General features: G+C 39.2%; 2 protein-coding genes across 10 annotated transcripts; one reads left to right on the top strand and one right to left on the bottom strand.

Moving 5' to 3' along the window:
* Window positions 1–442: 442 nt before the first annotated feature.
* LOC103943450 (cyclic nucleotide-gated ion channel 1) lies at window positions 443–22036 on the bottom strand. 8 transcript variants are annotated; one of them, XM_048571108.1, is made up of 7 exons: window positions 21874–22035; window positions 21341–21779; window positions 21058–21258; window positions 20600–20847; window positions 20367–20481; window positions 19529–20233; window positions 8017–8196 (listed from the first exon to the last, which is right to left on the bottom strand). In XM_048571108.1, the coding sequence occupies exons 1-7, from the start codon at window positions 21897–21899 to the stop codon at window positions 8164–8166; spliced, it is 1767 nt and encodes a 588-aa protein (XP_048427065.1). In that variant the 5' UTR covers window positions 21900–22035; the 3' UTR covers window positions 8017–8163. The 8 variants fall into 8 exon arrangements, with proteins under 8 accessions (XP_048427067.1, XP_048427071.1, XP_048427065.1 ...); XM_048571115.1 differs by lacking the exons at window positions 19529–20233; window positions 20367–20481; window positions 20600–20847; ... (1 more) ...; window positions 21341–21779; window positions 21874–22035 and adding exons at window positions 9028–9142; window positions 9256–9503; window positions 9713–9913; ... (1 more) ...; window positions 10315–10434; window positions 10526–10958 and having other exon boundaries at window positions 8017–8895; XM_048571110.1 differs by lacking the exons at window positions 8017–8196; window positions 19529–20233; window positions 20367–20481; ... (2 more) ...; window positions 21341–21779; window positions 21874–22035 and adding exons at window positions 443–1318; window positions 1451–1565; window positions 1679–1926; ... (1 more) ...; window positions 2419–2854; window positions 2946–3175.
* LOC125471117 (cyclic nucleotide-gated ion channel 1-like) lies at window positions 15599–17475 on the top strand. 2 transcript variants are annotated; one of them, XM_048571117.1, is made up of 3 exons: window positions 15601–15904; window positions 16947–17121; window positions 17208–17475. In XM_048571117.1, the coding sequence occupies exons 1-3, from the start codon at window positions 15861–15863 to the stop codon at window positions 17226–17228; spliced, it is 240 nt and encodes a 79-aa protein (XP_048427074.1). In that variant the 5' UTR covers window positions 15601–15860; the 3' UTR covers window positions 17229–17475. The 2 variants fall into 2 exon arrangements, with proteins under 2 accessions (XP_048427073.1, XP_048427074.1); XM_048571116.1 differs by having other exon boundaries at window positions 15599–15904; window positions 16947–17475.
* Window positions 22037–22211: the final 175 nt, after the last annotated feature.

Consider the following 22211-nt stretch of genomic DNA (forward strand, 5'->3'; position numbering starts at 1 on the left):
TGGGATACTTGTAGCAGACTGTTGGGATAAGAGTATCTGACTTTTCGGGTACGTAGTTGCACTTCATCCGGAGAAAGTAGGGATAATTGAGATATAACCGTGATATTGACCTAAAATTTGAAACGATTCCGTGTATAAAATTTGGGATCTACCTTTTTATTTCTTCACTCGAACTTCAGAAATCAGACTCTAGTTGAAGACCTTCATCCGTTCACCACCGTCTACAACTGCTTGTCGTTTGGTTTGCAACTGCTGGTGGGTAACTTGGTTTCGAATTCGACGCTTTCCTTTCTATGCTTTTCTTATTGCTCCCTTTGTTATATAAGTTATAATATACCGTATAAAGCCGGCAGAATAGTGATTTTTGGTGTCACAAACTTCATAAAAAATATAAATGGACATAAATGTCCCTCAAATAAAAAATTTCAAAAACAGCCCAAAATAATGCATCAAATCTTATGTATAAAGCAGGCAGGCTTTTGAATAGTGATTTTTGCTGTCAGTAGCTTCACAAAAAAATAAAAATAAAAAAAAAATTCACAAATTCACAAGATAAAAAGCAGCCATATTCCCGGGAAGCACGCGGTCACAAATTCACTTTTCGCATCGTGGAGGTTTCCTTTTTATGGCGACGCCAAGCTGCTTGCAAAGCATAAGCTGCCCTTGGTTTCCATTGCTCCACGTTAAAGCTAGTATTAAGGCTCGAGTGGCGGCGTTGCTCTTTGGTGAAAAGCCACCAGAATTTAGAGACTACCGTCTTCAACTGCTGCGCCCTTAGAACAAACACTTCAACTTCCGTTTGCGCCTTGATAGTTTCAGTTGACAAGGGGAAGTTAGATAAGCTGGCACAGTTGATCAGCACCCAATCGAAAAGCTCTTCTCCATAGAAGTCACCTTTGCCAAGAAATCTTACCCTAGCAGTAGCAGAGGCGGTGTAAGTCAATAGCTTACCGCGGGTGACGAAGAGCATCTCAGCAAGTGGCTCTCCCTCGTAAAAAATGATGCTGTTCTTCGCGTACTGCACCGGCGTGAGATATTTGCAGATGGCGAACAACAGTTGCTCGTCCATGGTTCGAAGTATTGGCACTTCTCTGAGTGGACCTGAGCAGAGATGCCATTTTATATCCTTACAAAGTTCAACGGGAAGAAGGTGAAGAAAATTCTCAACGCGTATGTTTTTTTTCAGTTTGTGTTTCATGGATTGCCAAATCCGCGCCTTAAGACTCCGGGGAAGTGAATGGTAATACATCCACAATTCTATTTCTTGTTCCTTCAATCTCAGTTCCTCCGATCTTGCAACTTTTGACAGCAAATATTTCTGTGTGACAAGTGATAACAAAAGGCTGCTCCTCACGTTTATATAAGTAAATTAGAATATCTGATAAACCAATGCGCAAACAGTCATTTGATAATTAGATAAAGAGCTAGGAGGGAATGGTTTAGCACCAACCTGCAGATTTCCAGCAAGAATTGCAATTAGCACCAAGCCAGATATCGAAACAACAAGTGAAAAGTATATCTCCCATACGTGGATTGTAGAGGGCTTGAGGCTTTGGCCGAGGGAACTGCATAACACGATACAACTAAACATATAAGAGGAGATTCTCAAAAATTGTTGAATCCAGAAGCGGTATAAAAGAGATTCGCTTAAAAGTAGGATAATTTGGATAAGCAAAACCTTAGATTTTGTATCCCCCACCAGAAGCAGTAAGAAATCCTTTTTACAAAAGGAGTTGAATCCAGAACTATAGAGTCAAGGGCATCAGTGTATATTCCAAAATTCGCTGTGTTTTTAGAGCAAGAGTCGTCTGCCAATGTTATAGCTCCAAATGTGTCATCGCAATATAAATAACAGTGCGCACAGGCTTCTCGCCAGCACGTTGCTATTCTTCCTAGTGAGAAAAAATACCAAAAGGCTCCAGTAACCTACGTACAGAACCAGCAAATTGGAATATAGAAGAACAAAAGCGTTTCAGAATGTTGAAGAACTGATTAGAAAGGAAAATGATAGGGAGACAATCTTTTTAGACCATATTTTGTAAAACACATGATGTGGCGGTTAATGATTGAATTCCTTCTATACATCAAAATGGTCTCTCTAGCATCACCCGGTTAGAAATGGTTATGGAACTTACATGACCAGCAAGCATAAAAAGAAAGAGATCAGGCCATGCAGATTCGGCGAAGATGCTAGAACCCCTTAGAGCTACTTTTAACAAAGAGCCGATTCGAAAAGCCCTTAGCAGATATTGAAACCCAAACATCAAGATCAATAGATTTGTTTCACCGGAAACCGTCGAGTTATTTCGTTTGGGAAAGACAGAAAAAACTAGCTCCTGGACAGATCAGAGCAAGCATATAAGTTAGCATACCTTGTAAATATTATAGCTTAACTATATATAAAACGGTTTTCCATACCTGTGGAAATGGAAGAATCATAAGCCCGTCGAGTAGTAGGTCTATCGCATATTTCCGTGCTCTTGCCCGAGTCTTTGCAACCGATTCGCCTCGTCGAGAGGCTTGAAAAGAATGAGCAGCAATGAATACACGGTATTGAAAAATGATATGAAATACATAAACGAAATCGATGCTGAAACGCAGAAGCGCAATTACGGTCCCCAATGTTTTGTCCAGGGTAAAGCATTTCTGCTCGTTGTTAACCGTAAGGAGGTAAAAGAACAAAGGATCAGTTGAGAGAGCGATAACACAGAAAACTAAAAGTATCTGATTCCACCTCTGCAGGACGAACTCCCATAAATCAAGAAGCTTTTTCTTGGGGAATTTTTTCGGTGCTTCCCTACTATTCTCCGGAAATTTTTCTGCAGCATTTTCTTCCAAGTCATAGTGATGTAGCCTGAGTACAACATATTACAAACAGAAATTGGCTTAGAACTTTTTCCCATAACTCCAAAATGGAAAACATAATAAGGACAGCATTCGCTTACCGTGGAATTGGAACCACCATTGCCATTTGCCAGTGCCACAAAATTTAACCTAGCAGATTATTTGCCGGGTTAAAGAAAGGAAAAGACTCGAAAACTAGGGATGAAGAAAGAAGCAAAAAGATCAAGTGTCAGAAAGGTTTCATGAAAATCGGGTGAGTTCCAAGAAATGCAATATGTTGGAAGTAAAGCAGCAGCAACGGCGACCCTAAGAAGTGCTAAAAAACCGACAAGTTCCTTCCAGTCAACAGAGCCATTCAAAGGCATGGATCCAGTTCACATAGATATTTTCAAAGAAACTTCGCGGAGATTTCATTCCTCACAAGTCAACAGATAAAGTCAACAAATAGAGTCAACAAATAAAGGCAACCGGTCTTCTGAGTCTAATGACATTAAATATTCAAATGTGGTTTCATCTGAAATTTTTTTGAATGAGTCTTATCTCATTGCCATTTGCCATTTTTTTGAATGTGGCAAACATAAAAAGGACAGCATTTGCTTACCGTGGAATTTGAACCTCCATTGCCATTTGCCAGCGCCACAAAATTTAACCTAGCAGATTATTTGCCGGGTTAAAGAAAGGAAAAGACTCGAAAACTAAGATGAAGAAAGAAACAAAAAGATCAAGTGTCAGAAATGTTTCATGAAAACCGGTTGAGTTCCAAGAAATGCAATATGTTGGAAGTAGGAAGCAGCAGCAACAGCGACCCTAAGAAGTGCTAAAACCGACAAGTTCCTTCCAGTCAACCGAGCCATTCAAGGTCATGGATCCTGTTCACACAGATATTCTCAAAGAAACTTCGCGGAGATTTCATTCCTCACAAGTCAACAAATAGAGTCAACCAGTCTCCTGAGTCTGATGACATTAATTATCGTTTAATTTTCAAATGTGGTTTCATCTGAAATTTTTTTGAATAAGTCTTATCTCACAAGAAGTTGATTAGTCTAAGGCATATTTCAGACGTTTGTTGTACGTTAAACAGTCTGTAGCTTTCTTTGCTTTTCTGTTTGTATTTTTGAATTTCGACATGTAAAAAGGGTTTTCAAATGCACAGCAGAAACTAGATCTTCTGCAAATGCACAGCAGCGGAAACCAGATCTTCTGCATATCATCTAAACATAAACCGGTCCACCAGCGGAAACCAGATCTTCTGCAAATGCACAGCAGAAATCGAAAATCACCAAAAGATGCCAATGTAACTAACAAAATTTCGAGTAAATCGATTAATCGAGCCTCTCCGATTGAGCTAAAGTTAATTCCATAAACAAGCAACAAGAAGATGAGAAATAAAAACAACATTTTCTAGTTTCTATCACTTTCCTCCTCAGCTTTCTCGGCAACCAAACGGGAAGTTAATTGACAAGCACCGAGTCGGATCGGATCGGCTTGAATAAACCGGGCGCAGACGGCGAGGATCCGAATCTAAAAGTGTGATCCAATCAGCTCCATGCGTGCACAGGTATGTTTAAAGTACAATTTTCTCGCTCTAAAAACCTGATAGAATATGGAACCCTAAAGAGAGAAAGTAAGAGAGAGACTAAGTAAGTGAGCGGGATTCAGGAAGTGGATACAGAGAGGAGAGAAAGAGAGACAGATGCTTTTTGTAGCTTGTCAGTGAATAGAGGTGGCTACGTCGTGGCTTTCATGCATCCATTTTAGAAGAAATTTTTAATTCTGACGGAACCCAAATAGTACAACATGACGTGGTGACCACGTGTTTTAATAAGAACGGAGAGAAATTTTATTTTTAAGTCATTAACTTTTGAGCATACATATCCCACCATTTGTTTATAGAAACATGATGTACCATCCCGTGTACCGGTTACATTGAAAAATCTCTCCCACTTTAGGAGTCATATGTTGCATCCGCATCCACGAGGGGTTTTGAGACTTGTAATACTAGTATGCCACGTGTTTTTCTACTTTGCTCTCCGGGTATGAAAGATTTTCCAATGTGATCGGTACACGTGATGATACATCATGACATGTCCCGACCCTGATATTGCTCAAATACCAGGATAAACATGTGCTGGCCGACACCCGATGATGACGAAGGCCATTAATTGATACAAAAGCTAAGAATGAGAAATAAATAAGGGTTATGAATTGAAATACAATGAATTAACAACTTAGGAACGTGTTCAGAGCATACAGCTAATTAGAACACTAAAAGAAATAATATAAAATTGAATGAATAAAGGAGTGGGTCCTACACCGAGAGGGCTCGAAGATGCCGATGCTGAAGTGCCTTGACACTGGGATTGTATGCCTCGATTCTAAGACCTGAATGGGGGCGCAAAACAAAGGTGAGTGGACCAGGTTCATATATACAATAATAATAAAACAGTTATCAAGATACTAACCCCCACAGTTTATATAAAGAAAACTACTAGCATAATAAGTGATAGGTTTGCTGAAAACCCTAGCATGCCAAAAACATCTCAAAAGACATATCGCAGAAAAACATCGCAGAAATCAAAATATCAATCGTCTCACAAATCGTCTCGTAAGCGCGGTGTGCTGCTAGTAAGATAACTGAATAAATATAACTCTTGGCCTTATGACAGCACCGTGGTCTCTGCACCCGTAGCCAGAGATTACCAACTCCCCGCCCAATGCTTGCTCCATGTCCCTCAGCTCGTAGCTAGGGATTATTTCTCCCGACCTAACTGCCAACACTAGATCCTCGCCCCAGGCGGCATAGTGTCCACTAGGTACATACAAATAGTTACGCCTCTCAAAAATAACCACTTCATAGTATAAAGTCATACATCATCTATACTATAAAGAGGGATTTCTAAAACATGTTCTAGCATCCTATCGTCATCCATCAGATAGTCTACTGGTTCATGGTTTTTATAGAATATACGATATATCAAACTATAGCTCAATGTAGGCTAATAATTAATTCCTCACAAAAAATGAGACAATAAACAACATATGCCATAAACATGCTTAACATAAAATTAGTTCATAAAACTCGTAAGGCATACTATTCATTTATGCAATTAAACTATGAAATCATGTAATTTTATATATGCTTGATCTGATGACTTGGTCTTATATATGCTTCTTCTTTGTACACCTCTCCTTAGTTGTCAATCGGTAACTGACCTCGATTGGATACTTCCGTTGGAAGGCGAATGCGGTTCAGATTTCAGAAAAAGATGTAAAAGGTACCCGGGAATGCTCTTATTTTTGTATAACCGATTAGAATGGATTCATACTAGGGGTTTTGGAACAAGTACATTTATGTCATTGATCCGTCAAAAAACATTGACATCTGATAACGGGTATTGTATTTGATGTTGTGGATTGTGATTAGAAATTGCAACCAACATTTGCCATATCCCATCTATACAGGGAAAATTATGCTGTTTTGATTAAAATTACAGCTTATTATCCTGGTTCATGAGTTTTTGTTTTGCAAAACAACGAGAGAAGTGTCATCTGAGCTTGAGTTTAAAAGGTAAAATAATAATCATGGAGTGTTTAAGTTGTGGATTGCTTTGGCGGATAAGAGATCAAAAAGGCCACCATTGCAGCAAACAATGCAATAACTTCGGTTAGAGCAAAGCCTAAAATGGCATAACCAAATGATTGTTAGCCAACGATGGTACAGAGCCTTAAAGAAAGATGGGGTGCTAAGTAAGCAGTTGTCAGACACCGCACGGAATGGATAATGAGCATAAAGTGAGCGACAAGACGAGTGGAAGTACGAAGATGTAAACGAGAAAAGTTGCAACAGAGAAGTGAGTGGAAGGGAAGGGTGATAAAGCATGCTTACAAGGTGTTGCAGCAGGGATCAGGATCCTCTCCTAATCTAAGGATGAGGATCCTCATGATCAATTGATGTGGACCGTTGGATGAAAATTCAATGGTTATAATTATTATAATTTTAAAGGGATCCTTTGTTTGTAACCGTTGGATTTTCATCCAACGGCCTACATCTCTTGGTCATGAGGATCCTCATCCTTAGATTATGAGAGGATCCTGGTCCTTGCGGAAGGAATAGCGGATCCTCACAACCAGGTGTTTTATCTTCGGTGTATTCAATTGAGATTTTGAAGGATTTTAATTCTTTTAATGAATCTAGCGGTATTCAATCAGAATTTTGAGTGATTCTCTGAAATTCAAGGTGTATTCAATTAGAATTTTTAAAAAGTTTATAACATTTAGGTGTATTCAATTAGAAATTAATTTTAAAGAATTTGAGAAAGTTGAGGAATTAGAGGGAATTTGAGAGATTTCGTAGTGTATTTTAAACATCCACAAATCTCATCTCTTCCCATGAGATTTCGAGATAATTGAATCAAAATTTTATACAGAATCTCTACAAATCAATTAAACTCCATAAAAATCTATAAATTTATAAATCTATTAAAGTCTCTCAAATTCTCAATTGAATACACTGCATCTCTTACCTTGCTGAGAAAATATATGAGCATTATTATATGTATCTCATGACACAAACATCGTTTTCGTTGCAAGGGACCGCAGATATTATACAAGCATTCTGTGAACCAAACATAAAAAAGGGTCATGCGCAGACGTGGACTTTGCCACTTTAGCTACAGCGGATGTCTACGATGCACAAACACGGAGGATTACCCCCACATCCCGTATCTGACACGCAGGATACGATACGCGATGGATACGTAGTTGACTGTTGGGATACTTGTAGCAGACTGTCGGGATACGAATATCTGACTTTCTAGGTACGTAGTTGCACTTAATCCGAAGAAAATAGGGATAATTGAGATATAACCGTGATATTGATAAAAAATTTGAAATGATTCCGTGTATAAAATTTGGGATCTACCTTTTTATTTCTTCACTCGAACTTCAGAAATCAGACTCTAGTTGAAGAACTTCATCCGTTCACCACCGTCTACAACTGCTCGTCGTCTGGTCTGCAGCTGCTGGCGGGTAACTTGGTTTCAAATTCGACGCTTTCCTTTCTATGCTTTTCTTGTTGCTCTCTTTGGTTATATAAGTTCTAATATACTGTATAAAGCCGGCAGAATAGTGATTTTTGATGTCACAAGCTTCATAAAAAAAAATAAACATAAATGTCCCTCAAATAAAAAATTATGTATAAAGCCAGCAGGCTTTTGAATAGTGATTTTTGCTGTCACAAGCTTCACAAAAAAATAAAAATAAAAAAAAATTTACAAATTCACAAGATAAAAAGCAGCCATATTCCCGGGAAGCACGCGGTCACAAATTCACTTTTCGCATCGTGGAGGTTTCCTTTTTATGGCGACGCCAAGCTGCTTGCAAAGCATAAGCTGCCCTTGGTTTCCATTGCTCCACGTTAAAGCTAGTATTAAGGCTCGAGTGGCTGCGTTGCTCCTTGGTGAAAAGCCACCAGAATTTAAAGACTACCGTCTTCAATTGCTGCGCCCTTAGAACAAACACTTCAACTTCCGTTTGCGCCTTGACAGTTTCAGTTGAAAAGGGGAAGTTAGATAAGCTGGCACAGTTGATCAGCACCCAATCGAAAAGCTCTTCTCCATAGAAGTCACCTTTGCCAAGAAATCTTACCCTAGCAGTAGCAGAGGCGGTGTAAGTCAATAGCTTACCGCGGGTGACGAAGAGCATCTCAGCAAGTGGCTCTCCCTCATGAAAAATGATGCTGTTCTTCGCGTACAGAACCGGCGTGAGATATTTGCAGATGGCGAACAACAGTTGCTCGTCCATGGTTCGAAGTATTGGCACTTCTCTGAGTGGACCTGAGCAGAGATGCCATTTTATATCCTTACAAAGTTCCACGGGAAGAAGGCGAAGAAAATTCTCAACGCGTATGTTTTTTTTCAGTTTGTGTTTCATGGATTGCCAAATCCGCGCCTTAAGACTCCGGGGAAGTGAATGGTAATACATCCACAATTCTATTTCTTGTTCCTTCAATCTCATTTCCTCCGATCTCGCAACTTTTGACAGCAAATATTTCTGTGTGACAAGTGTTAACAAAAGGCTGCTCATCACGTTTACATAAGCAAATTAGAATATCTGATAAACCAATGCGCAAACAGTCATTTGATAATTAGATAAAGAGCTAGGAGGGAATGGTTTAGCACCAACCTGCAGATTTCCAGCAACAATTGCAATTAGCACCAAGCCAGATATCGAAACAACAAGTGAAAAGTATATCTCCCATACGTGGATTGTAGAGGGCTTGAGGCTTTGGCCGATGGAACTACATAACACGATACAACTAAACATATAAGAGGAGATTCTCAAAAATTGTTGAATCCAGAAGCGGTATAAAAGAGATTCGCTCAAAAGTAGGATAATTTGGATAAGCAAAACCTTAGATTTTGTATCCCCCACCAGAAGCAGTAAGAAATCCTTTTTACAAAAGGAGTTGAATCCAGAACTATAGAGTCAAGGGCATCAGTGTATATTCCAAAATTCGTTGTGTTTTTAGAGCAAGAGTCGTCTACCAATGGTTTAGTTCCAAATGTGTCATCGCAATATAAATAACAGTGCGCACAGGCTTCTCGCCAGCATGTTGCTATTCTTCCTAGTGAGAAAAAATACCAAAAGGCTCCAGTAACCTACGTACAGAACCAGAAAATTGGAATATAGAAGAACAAAAGCGTTTCAGAATGTTGAAGAACTGATTAGAAAGGAAAATGATAGGGAGACAATCTTTTTAGACCATATTTTGTAAAACACATGATGTGGCGGTTGATGATTGAATTCCTTCTATACATCAAAATGGTCTCTCTAGCATCACCCGGTTAGAAATGGTTATGGAACTTACATGACCAGCGAGCATAAAAAGAAAGAGATCAGGCCATGCAGATTCGGCGAAGATGCTAGAACCCCTTAGAGCTACTTTTAACAAAGAGCCGATTCGAAAAGCCCTTAGCAGATATTGAAACACAAACATCAAGATCAATAGATTTGTTTCACCGGTAACCGTCGAGTTATTTCGTTTGGGAAAGACAGAAAAAACTAGCTCCTGGACAGATCAGAGCAAGCATATAAGTTAGCATACCTTGTAAATATTATAGCTTAACTATATATATAACGGTTTTCCATACCTGTGGAAATGGAAGAATCATAAGCCCGTCGAGTAGTAGGTCTATCGACAAATATTTCCGTGCTCTTGCCCGAGTCTCTGCAACCGATTCGCCTCGTCGAGAGGCTTGAAAAGAATGAGCAGCAATGCATACACGGTATTGAAAAATGATATTGAATACATAAAAGAAATCGATGCTGAAACGCAGAAGCGCAATTACGGTCCCCAATGTTTTGTCCAGGGTAAAGCATTTCTGCTCGTTGTTAACCGTAAGGAGGTAAAAGAACAAAGGATCAGTTGAGAGAGCGATAACACAGAAAACTAAAAGTATCTGATTCCACCTCTGCAGGACGAACTCCCATAAATCAAGAAGCTTTTTCTTGGGGAATTTTTTCGGTGCTTCCCTAATATTCTTCGGAAATGTTTCTGCAGCATTTTCTTCCAAGTCATAGTGATGTAGCCTGAGTACAACATATTACAAACAGAAATTGGCTTAGAACTTTTTCCCATAACTCCAAAATGGAAAACATAAAAAGGACAGCATTCGCTTACCGTGGAATTGGAACCACCATTGCCATTTGCCAGTGCCACAAAATTTAACCTAGCAGATTATTTGCCGGGTTAAAGAAAGGAAAAGACTCGAAAACTAGGGATGAAGAAAGAAGCAAAAAGATCAAGTGTCAGAAAGGTTTCATGAAAACCGGTTGAGTTCCAAGAAATGCAATATGTTGGAAGTAGGAAGCAACAGCAACGGCGACCCTAAGAAGTGCGAAAGCCGACAAGTTCCTTCCAGTCAACGGAGCCATTCAAGGGCATGGATTCAGTTTAAACAGATATTTTCAAAGAAACTTCGCGGAGATTTCATTCCTCACAAGTCAACAGATAAAGTCAACAAATAGAGTCAACAAATAAAGGCAACCGATCTTCTGAGTCTAATGACATTAAATATTCAAATGTGGTTTCATCTGAAATTTTTTTGAATGAGTCTAAGGCATATTTCAAACGTTTGTTGTACGTTAAACAGTCTGTAGCTTTCTTTGCTTTTCTGTTTGTATTTTTGAATTTCGACATGTAAAAAGGGTTTTCAAATGCACAGCAGAAACCAGAGCTTCTGCAAATGCACAGCAGCGGAAACCAGATCTTCTGCATATCATCTAAACATAAACCGGTCCACCAGCGGAAACCAGATCTTCTGCAAATGCACAGCAGCGGAAACCAGATCTTCTGCATATCATCTAAACATAAACCGGTCCACCAGCGGAAACCAGATCTTCTGCAAATGCACAGCAGAAATCGAAAATCACCAAAAGATGCCAATGTAACTAACAAAATTTAGACTAAATCGATTAATCCAGCCTCTCCGATTGAGCTAAAGTTAATTCCATGAACAAGCAACAAGAAGATGCGAAATAAAAACAACATTTTCTAGTTTCTATCACTTACCTCCTCAGCTTTCTCGGCAACCAAACAGGAAGTTAATTGACAAGTTCACAAACAGAAAACACATAACATCCACGGCCAACCAAATGCAGATCAAGAGCTAAATTCAATCAAATTTTGCGATGAAATTAAGGAGAAAACGTTGAATTGATTACAGAATTGCGGATTGGAAATCTTCGAGTTGGAGCACCAAGTCGGATCGGATCGGATTGAATAAACCGGGCGCAGACGGCGAGGATCCGAATCTAAAAGTGTGATCCAATCAGCTCCATGCAGAAGAGCCTTAGTCTATTGGAGCGCTAGCGCTTTACTAATATAATATCAAGTAAAGGGTATGTTTAAAGTACAATTTTCTCGCTCTAAAAATCTGATAGAATATGGAACCCTAAAGAGAGAAAGTAAGAGAGCGACGAAGTGAGCGAGATTCAGGAGGTGGATAGAGAGAGGAGAGAAAGAGAGACAGATGCATTTTGTAGCTTGTCAGTGAATAGAGGTGGCCACGTGGCGGCTTTCATGCATCCATTTTAGGAGAAATTTTTAATTCGGACAGGAACACAAGTAGTACATAATGTGGTGATCACGTGTTTTAATAAGAATGAAGAGAAATTTTATTTTTTAAGTTATTAACCTTTGAGCATACATATCCCACCATTTGTTTATTGACACATGATGTACCATCCGTGTACCGGTCACATTAAAAAATCTCTCCCACTTTAGGAGTCATATGTTGCTGCCTCATCCACGAGGGGTTTTGAGACCCGTAATACTAGTATGCCACGTGTTTTTCTACTTTGCTCTCCGGGTATGAAAGATTTTTCAATGTGATCGATACACGTGGTGATACATCATGTGTTACTGTATAAATGATTGGCTTATAACTTTTTCCCATAACTCCAAAATGGCAAACATAAAAAGGACAGCATTTACTTAGAGCACTTCCACCGTGTGCTCCAGCCCTAGGGACAGGCGCAGGAACAGGGCCAAAGAGCCTGAGTGATGAAGTCCAGCGTGTGCTGGTGCGCGAGCCCGAGCAGGCCCGAGCGAGAGGCCATGCAGGAATCGACAGCCCAAGAGCCTGAGGGCTGTGTGATGTGTGGCCGATGTACGGCATCGGTGCATGCGCCGACCTTGACATCCCCCCGTTCTCCTTCCCCCTCATTTGACTTGAATCTACACACCCAAACCCTCAATTCGAACGAAAAACATCAACTATGCAGAATCAATTTCAAAAAAATTAAATTAAACTAAATTTTCCAATAAAACTGCCGTTCTAAAACCACCGTATATGGGATCAAATTCGATCGGCAGTAAATAAATCAAACAAGAAATTTAAAAAAAAAAAAAAGAATCATCAGATTGAACTCACTATTCAGGAATCATGGCTAGGACTTAGAACGAGTCGCGAAAAATTAGGGAGAAATTCTAGTCCCGACAAGCAGTTGCCGCTATGTCACATCCCGACCCGGGCAAAACCGTTTCCTGGGCCCGCTCCACCACGTAGCACGATATTGTCAGCTTTGGGCCCTGACCACGCCCTCACGATTTTGTTTTTGGGAATTCACGAGTAACTTCCCAGTGGGTCACCCATCATGGGATTGCTTTAGCCCCCTTCTCGCTTAACTCTAACGGAACCCGAAGCCAGTGAGCTCCCAAAAGGCCTCGTGTTAGGTAGGGATGAGAATATACATATAAGGATCACTCCTCTGGACGATGTGGGATGTCACACGCTATGTGTAGAGAGAAGGGTAGTGGAAGAGGAAAGGAAAAGAATGAAAGCAGAGAAGAGGAGAGGAAGACGAAGATTAGGGAAGAAGGAGAAATCGAGGAGGGAGGAATGAAGCAGAGAAGAGGAGAGATGATGATAGTGGAATGAGGGAAAAAGGTAAACGAGGGGGAAAAAGGAAAGAGAGATAGAAATAAAAGAGAGAGATAGGAAGAAGAACCGGTCAAACAAAAAAAAAAGGGAAAGGGTGATGGGGATGTTTGATGGATTGGGTGAGAAAAAAATTAATATTTTATTACCTATTGCCAGAGCTATTCAAGTGCAACGGTGGAGATGCAAAAGACTATTACTGTTTATTAAGGGCAGTTATTGTTCACTAAGGGCAGTTACTATTCACTAGGTGGATTAAATAATGTATTGCCTAGGGGAGGGTTCCCACACTGGAACTGCTCTAACCATGAAATTTGAACCTCCATTGCCATTTGCCAGCGCCACAAAATTTAACCTAGCATTATTTGCCGGGTTAAAGAAAGGAAGAGACTCAGAAACTAGGATGAAGAAAGAAGCAAAAAGATCAAGTGTCAGAAAGGTTTCATGAAAACCGTTTGAGTTCCAAGAAATGCAACATGTTGTAAGTAGAAAGCAGCAGCAACGGCGACCCTAAAAAGTGCTAAGACCGACAAGTTCCTTCAAGTCAACAAAGCCATTAAAGGGCATGGATCCAATTCACACAGATATTCTCAAAGAAACTTCGAGGAGATTTCATTCCTCACAAGGCAACCAATAAAGTCAACCAGAGTCTGATGGCTTGAGCTTATGACATTAATTATCATTTAATTTTCAAAGGGTATTTATCATTTATAGTCAAAATTTAGCACAAAAATTCATTAATGTTAGTTTTTATAAAACAATTCAAAAATTCATTTGAATAGACCCAAATACCCTCAAAATTAAAGCTTAATTACACCTAAAACCAAAACCTAATTAAGCATCGTTGTTCCCCAGTAACATTGCCATATTGAGATCCAGAAGCAACAACATCAATTTTCTTAGACTTTGGATTTGAATCGTCATATATATGATTCTCCTCACGGAAGAAGCCAATCACCATAAAATCGATCTAAAATATTCTCATCTTCTAATGCACTTGTCTGGAGTGAATTTTGTAACATCCCACATCGCCCAGGGGAGTGATCCTTAAATGTATATTCTCATCCTACCTAGCACGAGGCCTTTTGGGAGCTCACTGGCTTCTGGTTCCATAAGAACTCCGAAGCTAAGCGAGAAGAGGGCTAGAGCAATCCCATGATAGGTAACCCACTGGGAAGTTGCTCGTAAATTTCCAAAAACAAAACCGTGAGGGAATGGTAAGCCCAAAGCGGACAATATCGTGCTACGGTGGTGGAGCGGGCCCAGGAAGTGGTCCCTTCCGGGCCGGGATGTGACAATTGGTATCAGAGCCTAACCCTAGCCGTGTGTGTGCCGACGAGGACGTCGGGCCCCTAAGGGGGGTGGACTGTAGCATCCCACATCGTCCAGGGGAGTGATCCTTAAATGTATATTCTCATCCCTACCTAGCACGAGGCCTTTTAGGAGCTCACTGACTTCGGGTTTCGTAGGAACTCCAAAGTTAAGCGAGAAGGAGGCTAGAGCAATCCCATGATCGGTGGTCCACTGGGAAGTTGCTCGTGAGTTCCCAAAAACAAAACCGTGAGGGAATGATAAGCCCAAAGCAGACAATATCGTGCTACGGTGGTGGAGCGGGCCGGGAAAGTGATCCGCTTCGGGCTGGGATGTGACAAATTTCCCTTAATTAAATGCCTAATTTGGGTAACCCTCTACTTAAAGAGATCATATGCAGAATGCATAAGAACATGTAATCGCAGTTTCATAAAAAAAAAAAAAAAATTACCTACCGAATACTATTTATAAAATATCCAGAAGTTAATAGTTCTAACAAAATTTTCTAAGAAATATCAATTAATTATCACACAAGAATATTCAAAATTTGTAGTTATGTGAAATTTTTATCATGATCTTCGTTGTAGGCTTGTAAATTAAGAAAGGAAATTTGATAATTTGATTGACTTAATTTCCATTAGAATAAATACCTCTTTATTAAATGTTTAATTTCATCAGGCTCCTCTTTCTATCTTTTTGGATTCGAATTGAGATATGAAAATAATTAAACCCTAAAATGAAAAAGAACACAAATAGATCTCTTTGGCGTTTGTTTTTCATTTTGAGGGTAATTTGGTATATTTGTGACAGGTCATGCCGAAATATTTGTATCGATGACGTGACGGCCAGCACGTCTTGATTTTAGTCGGGGTGTGTCAGTTTACGTGATGCCCAGCACGCCTTGATTTCGGTCGGGGTGTGTCAATATTGATGTGAGGTTTTGGTTATAAATGATAGTTTTTATAAAAGCACCTCACCAAACCAGTACTTCCTCTCTCTCTGTCTTTGTCCAAACGCTTGTCTCAAAGTCTATAATTTATTTAATCATGAGGAGGGTAGGCCGACGGAGTGTTCAAATCACTTGACTCGGAGACCCACCGACTCACTTATTGCCCTACGCATTTCCCAGAACCTTCGTCTTCTTCTTCTTCTTCCTCTTTAATCAATCTCTCTCTATGTCACTGATTGAATATCGAGCATTAAAAGCTATCTGGGTCTTGGAAGATAATCATAAGGAGAAGCTTCTGTTTGGGTTGTTCTGCCATGGACAATCTGCTCTCTTGGTCACTCTCAGACTTTATTGTTTGGTGAGTTATTGTATTTTCGCCGCTTTTGTTGTTGGGTTTTCTTCAATTTGTTGTTTCTGTTCCTTTTTTCTTTTGTTTCAATAACAAGGTTTTACCCAAGGTTTTAAAAAATGCTAGGCGTTAATCAGGCGTCAGGTTAGGGCCTAGTGTTTAGGCAGCTAGGCCGGTTCTAGGCAAATTTAAGTAAATCTGTTATATTTTTGGTAAATAAATATGAATATATATAATTAATTCATAAATTATAAAATAGAATTACTTGTATATTATGAAGTACTGAAACATAATGAAAATATGAGCAACAAACATATAATGTGTGTTCATTTAAGTATTCAATAAGTCTCTTACAATTTATTAAAAAAATGCGAAATTAAGTTATCTATTTTTTTTCTAAGTGAGTCACAACCTAGGCGGGTGTCTAGGTAGGTCTAGGCGGGCTAGGTGGGTGCTTAAGCGGGTGCCTCACTAGGTCTAGGCGCTCCTTTCTAAATTTTCAAATGCCTATGCATTAATCAGGATGGTGGTCAACCTGTCTAGTGTCTAGGCGGGGATTTTTAGAACGGTGGTTTTACCTCAAAGATTGGATTTTTAGTTTTTGAAATGTAAAAGATTTAGTTTTTCTGGTCTTTTTTGGAAAGGACTATGAAATTGGAAATCCAAAAATATCAATTATTTTTGTTGAAATTCGTTGGCTTTTGGTTCAAATTTTGAATGCAAGAGGTCCTGTTGTTCCATTTGTGACAATATTTTTTATTTACTTACTATATTTTGTTGTTAGCATTGATTTTATGAATGTATGAAAAAAATGGATGCTAAATTGGGGAGATATTACTCAAACGAAGATATTTTTGTATGGATATCCAGCGTTAGTGCGATTTCTGCTTTTTGAATTGGGGCAAACTGCAATTTGATATTGCTGTTGGACCCCAGATAAAGTTTCCTCTTTTATTAACGCATTTAGGAGAGTAATTCTACGAAACATCTTGTGAAATTACAGAAGTTTCTATGTTGAACTCATTTTGCTTCACTTTGAATCGTTGTCTAGGGACTACTTTTGGAAACTTGGTGCTGCACGAGGAAGCTCTTCGGGTTATTCAAACGTTTGGAGGTTAACTTTCCGTTTGAAGATTCTATCGAAAACAAATTGTAGTCATGAATTTTCAGCAAGAGAAGTACGTGAAGGGCCATTCCTTCAGAAGTGGAATAAGATATTTGTATTGGTATGTATTATTGCCGTCTCCCTTGATCCCTTGTTCTTTTACATCCCTGTGATCGATGATAAGAAAATGTGCCTTGGTTTGGACAGGAAGATGGAGATAACAGCTAGTGTTCTGCGTTCATTCGCAAATATATTTTGTATTGTTCACATAATTTTCCAGTTTTGTACTGGATTTATCGCTCCTTCTCGAGTGTTTGGAAGAGGTGTTTTAGTTGAAGATGCTTGGGCTATTGCAAGGAGGTATCACTCGTCATACTTCCTAATTGACATTCTTGCAGTCCTTCCTCTCCCACAAGTTAGCTAACCCTTCCGACTTTGCATGAGGTGCAATAATTTACTGTTCGGTTTCGATTTAGTGCTTTTCTTCCCACCCTTAAGCAGTGGTGATGTCACCCTTAGACGTTTGATCTAAAAGTATATCAAGATAAAAGCACATAAAAGATGATTCCAACCCCTCCCTTTCCACCCAAACAAAAAGTGATCAGCGTGTAGTAAATTAGGAGAGATCCATGTGCCGAAATACGAGTACATACATCATATATCAGTATACAAGCAGAAGCAAATAAGTACAACCTCGATAATTTAATATCTGATAAATTAATACCCGTTAAATCTTGGTTAACAAATATATAGAATTGTTAGTTTGTAAAGCGAAAAATTAATAAAAAATACAATATTTAAGAAAATAAGAAATACCTTGATAAATTCAATGTTTGCTAGATTAATAGATTTTCCATGGTTCCAAGGCTATTAATTTATGGAGGTTTAATTGTAGGCCTTTTTTTTTAGAATACATATATATTGAGTGGGGATGTAATATCCACACACCTTTTTTTACTTCTCACACACTCTTCTAATTTTCGACTGTCAGATCGGATAAATTGAAGAAGATTAATAGACAAAAATTAACAAATGGTGTGTGAGAAATAAAAAGGGATGTGTGGATAGCACATCCCTATTGAGTGTGACATGAATGCACATAACTCATTGCACCCAATATGTCTATAACAATACCATATTAGAATATGCATGATTATCTCCGGCACATTTGTTTCATGAAATAACGATTGAGATTTAACTTATTAAGATCTAGTTAAATCTTAACCGTTTCTTTTTGTCTTTTGATGCTTATGAGAGCAAAGTGTTGTGCCTCGTTACCTCACCAAGATATAGACCCACAGTTAAACAGAATAAAATACAAGAAATAAAGACACTGAGAAATTTACGAGGTTCGGCAAAAACCTGCCTATGTCGTCGGAGGGATATTGATCTTCACTATGAGAATAATGGTACAAGTACATATGAATTAAATTGACATAATCCAATCCCGAATCTCTTGTACACCCACTCATAGAATTTTTCCAAAAGCCTCACTCTACCCCTAAGAGTTCTTTCACCAGAGATCTTTCACTCTAACTCTCTTAATTTCTCTCAACCCATGTTCAACCTTTCCATGGGAGAGCCGGATGCTCACCCCCTTGGATACTTCCATGACGCTTACTCTCTCACTCGGCAAGCATGCCTAACACAAGCATTTCCTTGCATTAAATAAAGGACAAGGATTATCTGTCCTCTAACTTTCGGTGCCCTCTCGTACCCTCTTGTTTTGTGTGGTCACGGTTAAGCCACGTTAATATTTTATATTATTATTATTTTTTTATAAAGATAATAATACAAAAATGAATAGTAATATAAAATGTTGATATGACTTAACCGTGACCACACAAATAAAAAAATACAAAATGACACCGAAAGTGAAAAGGCCGACTCGTTGTCTTTAAATAAAGGCCAAGTCATCACATTTCTAACAAAATGCTCCCAAAGTCAAAAAGCAAACCTACTTTTGCTTTTCCTTTGTAGCACTTGTCACTTTCAATGCAGTCCACAGACATGTGATATTTCCACCAAAAGCAAACACACAAAGTCACAAATCATCCACTACCGAAAGCACACGGGTTAATTCATTGTTGCCAGCTCAAGATATGAGCCAATCACAACACAAAGTTCATTAAAATACATATGAGCATCCATTCTAAAATCAATTAGTGGTAAGAGGCACATGAAAAATAACGTTTTGAATAACCTTATTGCTACAATTTCTATTGAGTGTTCATCATCCTCTGGCTGTGGCGTCTATGGAGTACCTAAAGTTATACTTCTTACTTCTAAAGTTCGATGGGGCAAATTCTCAATGGTCTATCAAATGTTGACATATAATGAGAAGTGTGATTTGAGAGAAACCAACCTACAACACGGGAAGAGAGTTTCAAACACGAAACTTCGGGTGCTTGAGCGAATAACCAATGATTCTTTACTTAACCCTATATAGAAATAAAGTCTACTTGTTACAAAGTAGCAGTACAATGGAGAGCTTCTCAATAATTAACTTCTCCTTCGCACCTCGTTTCCTTTTTATGGCGACGCCAAGCTGCTTGCAAAGCATAAGCTGCCCTTGGTTTCCATTGCTCCACGTTAAAGCTAGTATTAAGGCTCGAGTGGCGGCGTTGCTCTTTGGTGAAAAGCCACCAGAATTTAGAGACTACCGTCTTCAACTGCTGCGCCCTTAGAACAAACACTTCAACTTCCGTTTGCGCCTTGATAGTTTCAGTTGACAAGGGGAAGTTAGATAAGTTGGCACAGTTGATCAGCACCCAATCGAAAAGCTCTTCTCCATAGAAGTCACCTTTGCCAAGAAATCTTACCCTAGCAGTAGCAGAGGCGGTGTAAGTCAATAGCTTACCGCGTGTGACGAAGAGCATCTCAGCAATTGGCTCTCCCTCATGAAAAATGATGCTGTTCTTTGCGTATAGCACCGGCGTGAGATGTTTGCAGATAGCTTCCAACAGCTGTTCGTCCATGGTTTGAAGTATTGGCACTTCTCTGAGTGGACCTGAGCAGAGATGCCATTTTATATCCTTACAAAGTTCGACGGGTAGAAGGTGAAGAAAATTCTCCACGTCAATGCGTATATTTTCTTTCAGTTTGTGTTTCACGGATTGCCAAATCCGTGCCTTTAGACTCCGAGGAAGTGAATGGAAATACATCCACATTTCTATTTCTGGTTTCTTCAATCTCATTTTCTCCGATCTTGCAATTTTTGACAGCACATATTCCTGTGTGACAAGTGATAACCAAAAGGCTGCTCATCAGGTTTACATAAGTAAATTAGATTATCTGATAAACCGATGCGCAATCAGTCATTTGATAATTAGATAAAGAACTAGGAGGGAATGGTTTAGCACCAACCTGCAGATTTCCAGCAAGAATTGCAAGTAGCACCAAGCCTGTTATCGAAACAGCAAGTGAAAAGTATATCTCCCATACGTAGATAGTTGTGGGTTTGAGGCTTTGGCCGAGGGAGCTGCAATAACACGATACAACTAAACATATAAGAGGATATTCTCAAAAGCGCTTAATCCAGAAGCAGTAAGAAATCCTTAGATTCTCTCAATAGTAGGATAATTTGGATAAGTAATAACCTTAGATTTTGTATCCCCCACCAGAAGCAGTAAGAAATCCTTTTTACAAAAGGAGTTGAATCCAGAACTATAGATTCAAGGGCATCATAGTATATTCCAAAATTCATTGTGTTTGCAGAGCAAGAGTTGTATACGGGTGCGTTAGCTGCAAATGAATAGCAGTGCGCACCTCCATGATATTCGCAGGCTTCTCCCCAGCACTTCGTTATTCTTTTTATAGAAAAAAAATACCAGAAGGCTCCAGTCACCTACGTACAGAACCAGAAAATTCGTATACAGAACAACAAAAGCGTTTCAGATGTCGAAGGACTGATTAGAAAGGAAAGTGACAGGAGACCATCTTTGTTTTAAACAATATTTTAAAAACCATATGATTGGCGGTTGATGGTTGGATTCCATCTTTATATCAAAATGGTCTCTCAAGCATCACCCGAATTAGAAATGGTTATGGAACTTACATGACCGGCGAGCATAAAAAGAAAGAGATCAGCCCATGCAGATTCGGCAAGGATGCTAGAACCCCTTAGAGCTACTTTTAACGAAAAGCCCATTCTAAAAAACCTTAGCAGATATTGAAGGACAAACATATTTCTCCATATACTTGCGACAAAGAAAGCCCTCGAATGTTTAATTTTTGAAATGACAGCAAAAATTAGCACCTGGACAGATCAGAGCAAGCTTATAAGCTAGCATACCTTGTAAATATTATAGTTCAACTATATATAAAATGGCTTTCCATACCTGTGGAAGTGGAAGAATTATAAGCATGTCGACCAGTAGGTACATCAACAAATATTTCCGTGCTCTTGCCCGAGTCTCTGCAGCCGATTCGCCTTGTCGGGAGGTTTGAAAAGAATGAGCAACATTGCTTGCACGGAATTGAAAAATGATATGAAATATATAAAAGAAATCGATGCTGAAACGCAGAAGCGCAGTTACGGTCGCCAATGTTTTGTCCAGGGTAAGGCAATTCTGTTCGTTGTTAACCGTAAGGAGGTACAAGAACAAAGGATCGGTTGAGAGTGCGATAACACAGAAAACTAAAACTATCTGATTCCACCTCTGCAGGACTAGCTCTGGTAAATCAAGAATCTTTTTCTTGGGCAATTTTTTCAGTGCTTCCCTAATATTCTTTGGGAATTTTTCTGCGGCATTTTCTTCTAAGTCACAGTGATGTAGCCTGAATTATACAACATTTACAAACAGCAATTGGCTTAGAACTTTTACCCTAAAAATTCAAAATGGCAAACATAAAAAGGATAGCTTTCGCTTACCGCGGAATTTGAACCTCCATGGCCATTTGCCAGTGCCTCAAATTCTAACCTAGCAGATTATTTGCCGGGATAAAGAAAAGAAACGACTCGAAAACTAGGGAAGAAGAAAAAGGAAAAATGATCAAGTGTCAGAAGAGTTCCAAGAAATGCAATAGTTGGAAGTCAAGGGAGCCGGCCAAGGCCATGGATCCAATTCATACACGCATTGTCAAAGAAATCTCCAGGAGCTTTCATTTTCACAAGTCAACCAATCAAGTCAACTAGGTAGGGTGGGCACAGTGCAGCTTAATCTAGCTTTACCCTAAAATTGGAACCAGAATCAGAAAATACCAACAATT

This window comes from the organism of the source record quoted next, unplaced genomic scaffold, assembly GCF_019419815.1.
Source record: "Pyrus x bretschneideri cultivar Hongxiangsu unplaced genomic scaffold, Pyrus_bretschneideri_v1 Contig57, whole genome shotgun sequence".
Lineage (NCBI taxonomy): Eukaryota > Viridiplantae > Streptophyta > Magnoliopsida > Rosales > Rosaceae > Pyrus > Pyrus x bretschneideri.

Bases quoted from the DNA above. Each gene is read 5' to 3' on its own strand.
- LOC125471117 (XM_048571116.1), top strand. From the start codon at position 15,861: ATGGACAATCTGCTCTCTTGGTCACTCTCAGACTTTATTGTTTG. The intron at 15,905-16,946 runs GTGAGTTATTGT...ATCGTTGTCTAG, and splicing joins CTCTCAGACTTTATTGTTTG to GGACTACTTTTGGAAACTTG.
- LOC103943450 (XM_048571108.1), bottom strand. From the start codon at position 21,899: ATGGCCATGGAGGTTCAAATTCCGCG. The intron at 21,780-21,873 runs GTAAGCGAAAGC...TGTATAATTCAG, and splicing joins ATGGAGGTTCAAATTCCGCG to GCTACATCACTGTGACTTAG. The intron at 8,197-19,528 runs GAAACGAGGTGC...CGCCATAAAAAG, and splicing joins CTTGGCGTCGCCATAAAAAG to GAAACCTCCACGATGCGAAA.